We start from the raw sequence: 14,005 nt of genomic DNA, 5'->3' as shown, positions 1-14,005 counted from the left end.
GATGGAATTGACTTCATAATTTTAAATGCCAAAGCTACTCCTATTCACTGTTGTACAGAACTCTGACTTACAGAATTCTGGTGAATTAGCATATTTTTGCTTCTTTCAGAAAAAGGAATATGTAAGTGAAACCAAAAGGGAACCAGGATGATAATGAAAGCTTTGGAAGCTGTATCATTTTGAGGAATTAGTTACGATGTCCATGATTATAACTTATTTTAATATCATTTGGTTTTTTTTGCCATTTGATTTTTAACTCTAAACTGAATAATCACATAAAATGAGTCTCCAGACCCCACAAGTTGTACTGAGTAGTCTACATCCACAACAGACTTTCAAGAAATATTTATGGTACTTAAATTCATTTGGTTTTTGTTTTTTTCTGCGTTTTTGAGACAGTTTCACTAAGTAGTTCAGGCTGGCCTTGACCTCTGCTAAGTTGCACAGGCTGGCCTGGACCTTGCGGCAATCCTTTTGCCTCACTCAGCCTCCCCATTGCTGGGATTACAGGCATGCACCACCATACCTGGCTAACGTTTTTTAAAATGTTAACTAATAGGCTTAAGTAACAAATTCATATTTACAATTTATAGAATTAATATGATACTATCTTTTGAGATTAGAGTCAATATATCATCCAGAAATATTCTTTGTGAATTCCTAGTTACCATTTTCAGTTTTAAAAGAAAACCCAAGATAAGATTAAGTTACTAACCAGTTTTAATGTCTTTTATAAACAAATATCATTATAAATGATTAAACTAAATGCTATTAAAAACAATGATAAAAAATTTTGAAAAAGCTAGAATTCCAGCCCTCAGGAGATGAGGCAGGATAGTTTGGACTATATAATGAGTTCAATGTTAGTCTTAACTGTACAGAGACTCTGTCTCAAAAAACGAATAAAACTAAGCAAAAACTCAAATCAAAATGCTAAGAGCTAGCGATAGCTCAGTGGTTGGATGCCCCTAGGCTCAGTCCCCCATACTGTATTAAAAAACAGAAACTAAACACAACTCAATACTTGTTTTGTCTTTTTTTTTTTTTTTTTTTTTAACTTTTTATCGGTACCGGGGATTGACCCCCTGCTTGCAAGGCAGGTGCTTATGCTGCTGAACTAAATCTGCAGCCCCACTCCTCAATATCTGAAGAGATGGAAATTCTAATTATTCTAACTTGGACATCAGACATTGCATTTATATACAGCCATCATGCTAAAGCTCCATAAATATTTATATTGTATGTTATTTAAAATTTTTAAAAATAGGAGGAATAGGAAGAGGTTGGTTAGCAACTACAAAGTTGAAGTTAGAAAGAATTAAGTTCTGACATTCTTTTGGAGAATGATTAGAATTAATAATAATGCATATTTCAAAATAGCTAGAATAGAGATTTCTGAATGTCCTTAGCACAGAAAAAAATAAATGTTTATAGTGAGACATGCTAATTATATCATTATATAATATACATACATAAAACATCATGTTATACCCCAGAAATTTGTCTAGCATTAAGTGTCAATGATAAATAAAATGTTTAAAGTAAATAAATGAAAACTTTTAAGATTTAACTTTTAAAGTAAATAAATGAAAACCACAATAAAAGCTTTATGAATCAGGAACTAGGTTTAAACAATGTGGCCAAAATCCCACAGCTAATACATGAAAGAGATAGAATTCTAACTAGACTATGCGGCACTCTTTTCCGTGAAAGTAAATGGTCCTTTTCAGTCAGGATAAAGTATTAGGTTCTTTTGTTCTTGTTTTTGTGTGTTTGCTTTTCTTTCTTCTTTCTTTTTTAGGGCAGGGATTCACTATGTTGCCCAGGGTGACCTCAAATCCATGGGCTCTAATGATCTTTCCATCTCAGCCTCCCAATTGCTGACACTAATCAGGCATGCACCACATGCCTAGCTGAAGTATCATTTTTGATACAGAAGTGGAGTCAGGTCCACTCACCAAATTGTAGGGCAGAATGAAATATCTGCATCTTCTCCAGTTAGACAAAGGTGAATCCTGAGGTAGGAGTCAGGGTTTCCTATGAGCAGGCCCTTTCCTTAGTACCACCTTTTATCTCGGGCAGGTAAAGTGAACACATTCACCAAATCACTAGAACATGAGAAACCCAGAAGGAACTCAAAATATGGAAAGAAGGAACACTTAAAAAGCTCTATTTCTAGAAGCCCTCCCTGCAAACCCAGTGCCATGGGGAAGACAGCCAGACCCCAACCTCTGCCCTTGAGTCAGTGCCATTCGCAGACTGTAGGAGAAGAGTACAAGAAGTCACCAAAGAGCAAGCCCTCCCTGTGAATCAGCACCATGCACAGACCACCACCACTGGGGGGAGAGTCAGACCTTAGCCCCTTCTGGTGTATGGGCTGGGAAACGAGAAGAACCAATCCTCCTCACCCCATATATAAGCGGCTGGCTGATCTGGAGAAACACAGGCTGTGATGATAGCTACTGAGTGAAATGCAGTTTGATGCTTGTGGTGTTTGGTGTTTCACTGTCTGCAGTTCTAGGGATGGTAATCTGATCATCTATTCAGAGGAAAACAGTATGCAGTGTGGCGTCTGTGGGGGATCTCCTGAAGATGGTACCCACTGTTAATTCCCTATTACCTTGTTTTTAACCCCTATATCATTTTCATTGTTTTATTGAGTTGGGTTTTATTGTTTTGATTTTGTTATATCTGATGGCATGGGCAGCTACTTCAAAGACAGCAAGACGTATTACGGTAGTCATTTTGGATTTACTATTGTCTTGAAGTCCTTTATTGTGTTCATTGTGTTGTTTTTATTGATTCTATTCTGTTCTGTTTTATTTGATTTTGTCTGAAGGTATCTGCAGCTATTTTGAAGACAAGAGGCATTACAGTAACTGTTGTTGCTTTTCTATTGTTTTGAAGCCTGGTGTCACACTGGTTTGCTTTATTCTGTTTTATTTTGCTTGGTTTTAGTCTCTTAAAAAAAAATTTAAAAAGCTCTATTTCTAAACTAGGCACCACAATGCACAACTATAAAACCAACACTCTGGAAGGCCAAAGAGGAGGATCATAAATTCAAGCCCAGCCTGAGCAACTTAGTGAGACTGCAATTCAAAGAAAGAGAGAGAGAGAGAGAACAGAAGGATAAAAACGGAAACAAAACTTGTTTAGGGAGGGGAAGTAGGATTGAAGGGAGGGGCAGAAAAACGGAAAAAAAGACTTTTAAAAAATCCAACAGTAAATAAACAATAAAAAAGGTGCAAGAAAAAAAAAAGGGTTAGGGATGTAGTTCAATGTCTAGGCCCTGAGTTCAATCCTCAGGAACAGCAAAAAATACTAACTTTGTGAAACTTATTTCATTAAGAGGAATCAGTTTGTCTCAAGGTTGGACCTCAGGAAAACAATGATCAATCACATTCCATGGTTAGAAGTAGTAAAAAAAGATCTTTGGTACTGGGAATTGAACTCAGGATCTTGTGTTTGTGAGGCAGAAACTGCACTACTGAGCTACATCCCCAGCCCAGAATAATTACATTTCTTTTGGTGCAGAAATGATTCCTCATGTCGGAAGGGTTTGTTTTATCGTGTTGTATTATGTTGGGACTCAAACTCAGAGCTCTGACTATGTTAAGGACATGTTCTACCACTGACCTGCACTTCTAATCCTGGTTTAAGGATCTGGGCACTATTATATTTCATGAGTAGCCTTCCAAACTACTTTCCATCTTTATATTTGTATCTGTGAATAACAGTGATTTATGTATCTTAAGGACTATACATAAATGACATCATACTGTATTTATCATCCCACAATTTGATTTCTGAACTTAATTTTTTTTTAGATCTTTCCATGGTGGTCTTTACTTGGTATTATTATTTTATTCTCTAAAGTGTTTATATCAAAATACACTTTCATCAGCGGTACCTAAGTGTTCCTGTTTTCTCCACAACCTTGTCCCATACTTTACACTATCCATCTTTTAGATTTTTACTGGTATTTTAGACAGGTTTAATACCAGAGGTTTTTGAATATAGTGTCTGGACAACAGCAGCAGCAACAGTTGGATCAGGCCTGAGAATTTACATCTCTAATACATCTTTAATCCTTCTGAGTTTTAGTTGCCTCATCTATAAAACAGAGATATTTATACTCCCTACGTTACCTGCCTTTCAAGACTATAGTGAAATAATATATAAAAGCATTGAATTGCTTGTTTTACTTATTAATTCTTGTCCTAAGACATCCCCACGAGTGTGCTCAGGGAATTTGTAGACATACAGAACGTGTATAATTCACCATGCCTTGTTTCTCAGTCTCCAAAGAAAACTAAACTCAGTTTGATTTAGTTTTGGTACTGAGTATTGAATCCACGACCTTGCACATTCTAGTTAAGAGCACCACAGCGAGCCACACTCCAGTCCCTTAAATAAGGTTTGAGGCAGCAGCTTCTAAACCCACTCATAAGTCATTCAAAGTAACTCATCCGAAGAAACCAGTGATTAAGCACTTGCTGTGTGCTGAGTGCTGCACCTTGTATTATCTTACCTATTTAGTCCTTTCTATAAGGTATGTAAGATATGGCTTAATATCTATTTTCTAATTTCTTTTTTTTTTCAGTACTGGAGATTGAACCCAAAGCTTCACATAAGCTAGACAGATACCCTACCATTCAGCTATTTCTTCAGCCCATTTTTATTTTAAGACATTATTTTGTATCTCTGAATAACAGTGATTTATGTATCTTAAGTACTTGTGTTTCAATAAGTTACCCAGGTTGAAGCCAGACATGGTGATGCACACCTGTAATTCCAGCACTTGAGAGGCTGAGGCAGGAGGATCATTGCAAGTTCAAAACTACCCTGGGCTACAAAGTGAACTGCAGACCAGACTAAACTGCATTTCAAGACCCTGTCTCAAAAAGAAAAAAAAAAAGAGGGGGGGACCAGGATGTAGCTCAGCAGCACTGTATGCCTGTCTAGTAAGTATGAGGTCATGAGTTCAATTCCCAGTACCAAAAAAAAAAAAAAAAAAAGTTACCCAGGTTGGCCTCAAACTTGAAATTCTCCTGGTTCAGCTTCCAGAATAGTTGTGATTACACACTCATTTTAAAATGAGGTTGAAAAGTGTAAACCAGGCATAGTGATGCATGCCTGTAATCTCAGTACCTGGGAGATTGAAGTAGGAGAATCCCCACAAATTTGAGGCCAACCTGGATTACATAGTTCAAGGCCAGCCTGAATTACAGATGAGGCCTTGCCTCAAAACAAAATAACAATCTCCAAAAAAGAAACACAGAAATTGGAGAAGCAACAAGCTGAACTTTTCTTACTCTGCCATTCTGTGTTCTCCAGCCATTCAAGTTCTTGATGGGTTCTCATTCTGTTGCCTAGGGTGGTCTCAAACTCCTGAGCTCGGGAGGTCCTCCTGCATCAGCCTCCCTTAAAGCTGGGACTACAGGCACATACCATAGTACCTGACCATTTAATTTATTGATTGGGTGTTTTATTTACATTTGTGAAATATCAGAGAAAATTTGTCTCAGATGATGGACATTTTCCTCTCTAGGTGCTTTGTCACATGTATGTGAAAAAGCATTTATAATTAGTCTCACAAAGTCTCTGTTTAGATTTCCTTGAGTAGACAGCACTATGGCAAAAAACAAAGACCAAAAGAAAACTCTACTGCAGTCCTTAAGAGTTTCAAGGATGGAGGGGCTGGGGATTTAGTTGGGGCTGCGGATTTAGCTCAGCGGCATAAGTGCCTGCCTTGCAAGCAGGCAGTCGTGAGTTCAATACCCGGTACCAATAAAAAGGAAAAAGACCAAAAAAAAAGTTTCAAGGATGGGGCTAGGGATTTAGCTCAGTGGCATAAGTACCTGCCTGGCAAGCACGAGGTCATGAGTTTGATCCCCAGTACCGCAAGAGTTTCAAGGATGGTTTCTTCAGTGTAATTTTAAAAACTCAGAGGAGCAGTTTGAAGCTTAGTTCTGCCACTTAATAGAGCAACCCTTGGCTATTAAATAGGCAAGCCATGTGATTTTTCTGCGCTTTACTTCCTCATCCATAGAAACAAAATAATAATCCCTATCATTTCTATTTCACTTTGCAAACATCAAACAAAACAATAAACATAAAAACTGTCTGAAGATCCTTTCTCATAAAGCTGTGGAAAAAAAAAAACTGTCTGAAGTGAAAATCATGATGACTATTCTGACTCCAGCTTTAGACCATGAAAACTGTACAACATACTGCAAGGCTTACACTTTATGCACATGTTCTCCTTACTTCTATCATCTAGAACAGACTGAGCTATTCCCATGACCACCAACCACAATTAGCAGGCTCTTGCCCCTTTTTCCTAGATCTATATACTACCAACACCACAGAGACTGAAAATGCTATTCCTACAATTTTAGCATGGCCCTGTGGGGGATAAGTCAAAGAACTCCAAAGAAGCAAATTTCTGGAGGTATAGCTCAACAGAAATAGTATGCACAAGACCCTAGGTTCAAACCTCTGCAACATACCATGAGAGGAAAGGGAAAGGGAAAGGGAAAGGAAAGGGATAAGAAGAGGGAAAGGCAGGGGAGGAGAGGGGTGGGGAGGCAAGGGGAGATAAAAAGATGCAGCCATCAGAGAAGAAAGAAGATATGTCTTAATTTACCATCTCTATTTCCATCTCTTTCTGGAGGCTAAGTTCCTACTTCAGCCCTGTCCCTAACAGAAGAAACGTGCAGATAAATCAACTGAAGCCAAATATAATCCACAAAAATGCTCCTTCTCCTGGCTTGGCTGGAAAGAATTAAGTTTTAATACTAATCTTCAATATCTCAAAAGTTAAATCATCCTTGGATTATTAAAAATATAATAATTTTAAAGGTCAGTCCTGAAAAGACTAGTCATTAAACATAAGCATCTGCCTGGCAAGCACAAGATCCTGAGTTCAGTTTCTAGCACACACACACACACACACACACACACACACACACACATGCGCGCACACACACACACACACACACACACACAAACTAGTCACTAGAAATAGCTGTATTCCAAAAGCCCATGCAATTTTATTTTCCATATCATATATTAATTTTTCTAACAATAACAAGATTAGCTGGGTATGGTGGTACATACCTGTAATCCTAATACTCTGAAAGACTAAGGCAGGAAGATCACAAATTCAAACGTAGGCTGGGCAATTTAATGAGATCCTGTCTCAAAATAAAAAGTTAAAAGAGGTAGGGATGTAGCTCAGTGTGAATACCCTTGGTTTAATCCTCAATACTGCAATAAATAAATAAACATAAAAATAGCAAGAGTTAGTTCTTCCAAAAGGTTTGACATTTTGCATCATCTTGAGAAAATAATGATTTCTCTCTTTTTTTTTTTAACTTTCAAGTAGCACTGAAGAAAATAATAATTTCTAATACCTTGGATTCTCTCTCTCACTCTGTTTCTGCTGGATACTGACTTCAAGGGCTTATAGATGCTCGGCAAGTGCTCTACCAAGCTACATCCAAAGCCCTTTTTATTTTGAGACATGGTCTCCCTAAGTTTCCCAGGCGGTCCTCCAATTTGCGATCTTTCTGTTTCAGCCTCTTAAGTAGCTGGGAATAGTTTTTTTTTTTTTTTTTTGGCAGGGGTAGGAATAGAACTTATGACCTCCCGCTTACAAAGCAAGCGCTTATGCCACTGAGTTAAATCCCCATCTTAAAAGCTTGAGAATACTTTTTTTTTTTTTTTTGGTTAAGTAGCTGGGTACAAGTATACACCACTACACTTGGCTTCTAACCATACTAGTCTTAGTCCTTTATATTTGTCAAGGAAAATGTGACTACTTAGGCAATTTTATTCTTTTAACAAAGTTATATACAGTTAGCAGCTTTAATTCATAAAATAATTGTTTTGAGGAGCAAAGTAGAGGGCAGACTTTGGGAAACAGGGAGACAGATCTTTTTGCAAATGGGAAAGAAGACCAAGAGATGGAGGGGAGAGGGGAAGGGGATGTAAGAAGAATTAGGATGTGTTATGTACATGTATCAACCCCCTTGATGATTATTATATACTGCAAACATGTAATAAAAATTTTTAAAAAGAAACAATTAGATTAGGCAATCTCGATTACTTTATAGATTTAGAAATCTTTTTCTAGAATTAGTAGATCTCAAAGAATTCTGGAAAAATGATAGTAGTAATGATCAGAATGATGAAAAAATAGTATTTGTCCACACCTATAATAGATGAGGCACCATTCTAAACCAGGCCTCAAAGTTTCTTGAAAGAAATGTCTCAGCTGGACCTTAATGGAAGAGTAGAACTAGCCAACCTCAGGTGCAGACAATAAAGATGAAGGAAGAAGAGACTAGTCCTGCAGGCAGAGATACCAGTATGAGAAAAGAGAAAGTCATAAGGACCTCATCAACCAAGCCAAGACATCTGCAGTCTACTCTGAAGAAAACAGCAAGCCCCTGAAAGGGTTTATGCAGGACAATAACATGATAAGAACTGGGCTCCAAAAAAGATTCCTTTGGCTGCAATGTGAAGGACAAATAAGAAATTCAAGGTAAGCTGGTGGTGCATGCCTATTGTCCTAGCACTTGGGAGGCTGAGGCAGGAGGATTGCCAATAGTTCAAGGCCAGCCTGGACTACACAGCAAGACTGCCTCAAAAAATAAATTAAATAAAAAAGAAAGAAATAAGAAAAAAAGAAAAGAAATTTAAGATAAATTCAAGACCAGTGGGAGTTGCTTTCTAAAAATATAACACAACCTATAATTTTTTTTTTTTTTAAAGTAGGGTATGGGGTGATACTGGGGACTGAACCCTGAGCTACACTGCGTCCCATCCTGTTTTGTTTTGATGTTTGTGTTTTGAGAAGGGTCTCACTAAGTTTCCTAGGCTGGCCTTGAGCGTATCGTCTTCCTGCATCAGTCTCCCAAGTGGCTGGGACTACAGGTGTGTTTCAATGTTCCTGTCCATAGGCTCTTTTTACACCTGGACAGTAGGTGACCATTACCATATTTTATGAATTTCAACTGATGAAGTACTTATGTTTCTGCCTGTTTTACTCCACATCCATTACTAACAATAATAAAGGTTAAGGTAGCATTCTGGGACTTATGGGCCTGGCACTCTTTGTGTGTCACAAAAATGTGAAACTGAAAACACGCATTACAAGGTATGAATTTGAGAGACTGTCTTTCCAAGAAAGTAAATTACTTACAGTGCCTTCAACCTCTGAATAGAGTCCTGACCAGAAGCTGAAGGTACTTTTATCCAGCTGATAGAGTCGAGACTTCTCAAACGTTTCAGAATCCATGATCTGTTCTAACTCCGGTGGTACACGAGTAGTTGTTTTATAAATCCTTCTCTGAAATACGTTGAGGCAAACATTTTAATGAAACATTGTTTACTGTAATAGAAATGTACAATAACACTGGATGATTTATGAAGCATTAACTTGTCATACCTGTAGAACCTTTCATACATACACAAATACTGCATTCGTCAAGTATAGTGACCATGGGAACACATGATAGAGACAGGTAATGTAGAACAGGAAAGTGTGATGCCAACCATGAGTATTAACAGAAATTGTGGCTGACCATTAAGGGAGGTTTGAGGAATAACACAAATTATCAGGTCCACCTTTTCCTTAGGCCAATTCTGTAAGAGAATCTCAGCCCATGGAATATAACACAGGGAACAGATAACAAAAAATATAATAGACTGCATCTTCTACAATGACTTTAAAACAAACACCTTCTCAATATACAAGATATGGGAGCAGGGGATTTAGCTCAGTGGTTCAAGCACTTGCCTGATAAGCGTAAGGTCATGAGTTTGATCCCTGGTTAACAACAACAACAACAACAACAAAAAAAAAAAATATATATATATATATATTTGTCCCAAGTGCTAGGACAATAGGCATGCACCACCATATATATATATATACACACACACACACAGTGTGATCAAAATGCATGGTCAGCTTAAATTTTTAAAAATGTATTAAAAGACATTGCCATTAACTCTCCTTAAAATATCCACTCTCTTGAAATGTACTTGAAATTCCTGTCATTTTCTGAAACAGCTTTGGAATTTCTTTTCCATCAGTATCATTACTTATGCTCTTACGACTGCCTTGATGCCCTAAACTAATACAAAACACTTAGTTTCAAGATTATTTTGACTTTGGGAAACAGCCAGAAGTTGCATGTTCCAGTCCAATGAATAAGTTATGTTTTCATCTGACAGAAAATACCATAAATGTTTTGAGTCAATTCAGGACATTAAAGCAGCCATGAAAAGCCACAATCTAAAGAAAACTCCCAAAACTGCTTCAGGAAGTTGGCAAGAACAATGGCATTAGTATATTTGAAGCAAGGAGAAGTGAGGGGGATTAATGATAATATGTCTTCTATTTTAATAATTTTATTTTTATTTACCCATTCACTGTAGTTTGTGGTCATATCTCATATTATATCAATAGAAGCAGAAAGGCATTAAAGATACTTAGTAAAGATACTACTGAACCTAGCACTTGGGACCCTGAGGCAGGAGAATTGCTGTGTTCGAGGCCAGCCAAGTAAGTTTAAGGCCAGCCTGACCTGCACAGTGAAACCCTGTCTCAAAAAGACAAAAAAAAAATAAAAAATAAAAAAAAATAAAAAAATACTAATGAAGAGCTGTGTGTGGTGGTGCATGCCTATAATCCCAGCACTCTGAGGCAGGAGGCTCTCCAGGAGCATAAAGCCTGCCTGGACTCAAAGCAGACTTTGTTTTAAAAAACAAAACAATAACAAACAGATACTACTGAAAAGTTGTTAATGTACTAACAGTAATTAACTGGGCCAGGCATGATGGCATATGCTTGTAATCCCAGCACTCTTGAGGCTGAGGCAGGAGGACTGCCATGAGTTTGAGGCCAGCCTGGACTACATACTGAGTTCAAGGCTTGGCTGATGTACACAGACCCTGCAAAGAAGAAAGAAAAGAAAGAAACAAAGAGAGAGAGAGAGAGAGAGAGAGAGAGAGAGAGAGAGAGAGAGAGAGAGAAAGGAAGAAGAAAGAAAAGAAAAAAAAATAAAAAAAGAAGAAAAGAAAGGAAGAAAGAAAAAAAGAAAGTGACTTTTTTTGGAGACAGGGCCTCACCATGCACTTCACGCTGGCCTTGAGCTCACTGCTGTAATCTAGGCTGCCCAGTGTGCTGGGATTACAGGTGTATGCCGCCATGCTCGGTTCACCCGCCAAGTCTGACACCACATACTGTGTTTTTTACTTTATGCAAAGGATCTTCTGTAGGCCAACAATATTATGTACTAAGGAAGCAGCTCTGTTGGAGTATTCAGCTCTACAGCTCAGTATCTATCCGTACATGCTGGACTAAAGGTAGACTGACAGCTAACCCAGACATTGACAGATACAGAAAAATCAAAACTTTGCATACAGACTCATGCAGAATGTAAACTGACAGGAGAAATTTGTGTAAGAAAAACACTTCTGTTCAAGCAAAAGAGTTCCAGAAGTTAGAAAGGCTTTCCTAATCATCATTACTCACGTACAAGTCTTCAATTACAAATGAGTTCTGTTCAGGAAGAACATCAGTAAGTCACATTTGTTTATAACATGAGTCTTACACACTGTATGCACTTCTTTGCACTCTAGCAGTCCCCTCCGCATCACCAAGGCTTTTCCTCCTGCTTCCGGCCATCCTGGGCTCTGACTGAGCAGTATGCTACTGGTACACTATCACACTGTACAGTAAGCACACAGCAGTACAACTATGACAATGTCCTGCAAGACACCTGGGCTACTTTCACAATTTTTTCACATCAATGAATGTTACTAATGTGAGGTCCTTTAGGATCTGTTAAAGTTCACTTACATGTTTCTAAGTCTGGGACTTACTATAATTCAACATAAGCCTAGGAAAAGCAAACCACAGCACCAGGAAGGCTGAGGCAGGAAGATCCACATGAGTTTGAAACCAACATGGGCTACAAGGTGAGTTCAAGGCCAGCCTGAACTGCATAGTGAAACTGTCTCAAAAAAAAGCTACTTCCCCAAAATAGAAAGAAAGCAAACCAGCAGTGAGACTGCAATAAAACCATCAATTAAGCTTTGTCTCATTTAAAATTCAGGCCTCTATCAAACCCTTGGAGTTGTAAGTAACTTTCACTTTCTATTTTCCTATTTAAAAAAGAATTTTTTTTTTTTTAAACCCAGGGCCTCCTGCGTGCTAGGAAAGCACTCTACCATTTAACTACATCTCCTGCCATTTTTATTTTCTGAGACAAAGTGTTAGGTTGGCCACACTGTCCTCCAGTTGTTCTCTCCCCTGCCTCAGCCTCCCCAGTTCTAAGGATTACAGGTATGGGCCTCAATACCCAGCTACTTAAACTTTTTATAAATAATGAACACTCTTATGAAAAATAAAACGCTTTTTAGGCATAAATAGATGCACTTTGAGATTTAAAAAAATAGTGCAAGTCCTTGAAAGAATTCAAACTCTTAAAAAAAAAAAAAAAAAAAAAGGTTTCCTATTCCTGCCAAGGGAAAGCTGTAATTCTAAAATTTAGCATCTTCCTTTTGAAGGTACCAATGAAAAAGGAGGCTAAGTGTGGGCACAAAGACCCTTAAAATCGGTGGAGTGGGTACAATCTCGAGCTTGAGGAGGGGAAACCTTTCCTTCTTTTTCTTGAGGCCTTAACAGGCTCGGGTTCCATAATAACCATCCGAAAATCTCCCTGTGGAACGAAGAACCTCTCGGAGTCACAGCAGGCCGCTGGGCCTCGCTAGGAGGCTCAGTAGACGCGACGAGGTTGCGACCGGCGCCGGGACCGCAGCAAACACCGAGGGGCTTGAGGTCAAGGCCCGGACTGGGCTGGGGCCGGAGGAGGGCTGGGTCCGCGGTCCTGCCGAGGCTCACCTGCCGCTGTGCGAGGAAGGTCTCCCAAAGATACACTGTCCAGGAAAAGAGCAACACTGCCCAGAAGATCCATTTCTCCGCCGGCAAGTCCCACATCGCGTCCAACGACGCCCACGTCCCCATGATCAGCCGGTTCCACCCACTGCTTCAGCGTGCACCGGCGCCACACCGACAGCCTTCCCCCTCAGAGCGTCCCGGCGGTGTCACAGCGATATCCGTCCCTTCCGAGTGCCTCTAAGCGCACACGCATCCTCATCCCACGCCCTCCCCGAGTTTGGCTGGAGAAGTACCAGCCCCACCTCCTTCACTTCCGGCCTAAAAACATCTGCAGTCCAGGCACCGGGTTCCGGCTCTGGTGGGCGGCGTTGCTCCCACTTTCTTCCGCCCCCCAGAGAGAACCGCATTATGTGCTGTACTTTCCCGGACTGAAACTGACTGATGGTCAAGGGTTTAGCAGGAATGACACAGAGAGGGCGGCCGCCCCCTTCCTCGGGTAGCTAGGAAGCAGAGAGTAACTGACTTTCGAAGCCCCCAAATCGTGTCTCGACTGGGGAGCGCTGTTCAGGTGGTGACAGGTGCATCCTTGGGATGTCTTAAAGAGCGAAGCGAGGCCAGATGTGGTGGTGCACGTGTGTAAACCCAGCACTTCGGAGACTGAGGTAGGAAGCTTCCTGCGAGTTCCAGGCCAGCCTGAACTGCAGAGTGAGACCCTGTCTCAATTTAAAAAAAAAAAAAAAAAAAAAAAAAAAGAGCGAAGGGAAGAGTTACAAATAGAGCACTTGAGGCTGGGTCGGGGCGCCAGGCATAGTAGAGAGCTGGAAGTGACGGTTTATAGATCTCATCTCATCCAGCCCGTTTCGTGAGAGGCGGCATTTTGTAAGCAAGGCAGGGACAGCATAGCTACAAATTCTTGAAATGTGAGCCCTTGTCTAATCTAGGAGACAAAACTCGTATCTTGTCGCAGTGCCATTTCTGTCCTGGCGCTCAGATGTGAAATTCCTGGAATGCTTGTTAACACATTTATTTCACTGGAAAAGTCAGTAAAAAAAAAAAAATTGAACTTTTGCAAATGAAATGTCTTAT

The 14,005-nt window shown here is 39.5% G+C and overlaps 1 protein-coding gene across 4 annotated transcripts in view; it reads right to left on the bottom strand.

The window, feature by feature from the left end:
* Positions 1-13,144, bottom strand: part of Zmpste24 (zinc metallopeptidase STE24) — a 54,349-nt gene extending 41,205 nt beyond the window's left edge. The window contains exons 1-2 of one of the 4 annotated variants that reach the window (XM_063236171.1): positions 12,923-13,141; positions 9,212-9,358 (exon numbers count right to left, since the gene is read on the bottom strand). In XM_063236171.1, the coding sequence (XP_063092241.1) occupies positions 9,212-9,358; positions 12,923-13,045 (270 nt within the window). In that variant the 5' untranslated portion in view covers positions 13,046-13,141. Of the gene's footprint in view, positions 1-9,211; positions 9,359-12,922 lie in introns of all 4 variants that reach the window. The other 3 variants (XM_003462278.5, XM_063236172.1, XM_023561050.2) reach the window with 3 other exon arrangements.
* Between the last annotated feature and the right edge of the window lie 861 nt (positions 13,145-14,005).

This window comes from Cavia porcellus, unplaced genomic scaffold, assembly GCF_034190915.1.
Source record: "Cavia porcellus strain 051 isolate PalLab524CR breed Dunkin Hartley unplaced genomic scaffold, mCavPor4.1 scaffold_25, whole genome shotgun sequence".
Taxonomy (NCBI): domain Eukaryota; kingdom Metazoa; phylum Chordata; class Mammalia; order Rodentia; family Caviidae; genus Cavia; species Cavia porcellus.
Note: the sequence above shows the minus strand (reverse complement) of the source record. Positions and strands in the feature narration are given on the sequence as shown.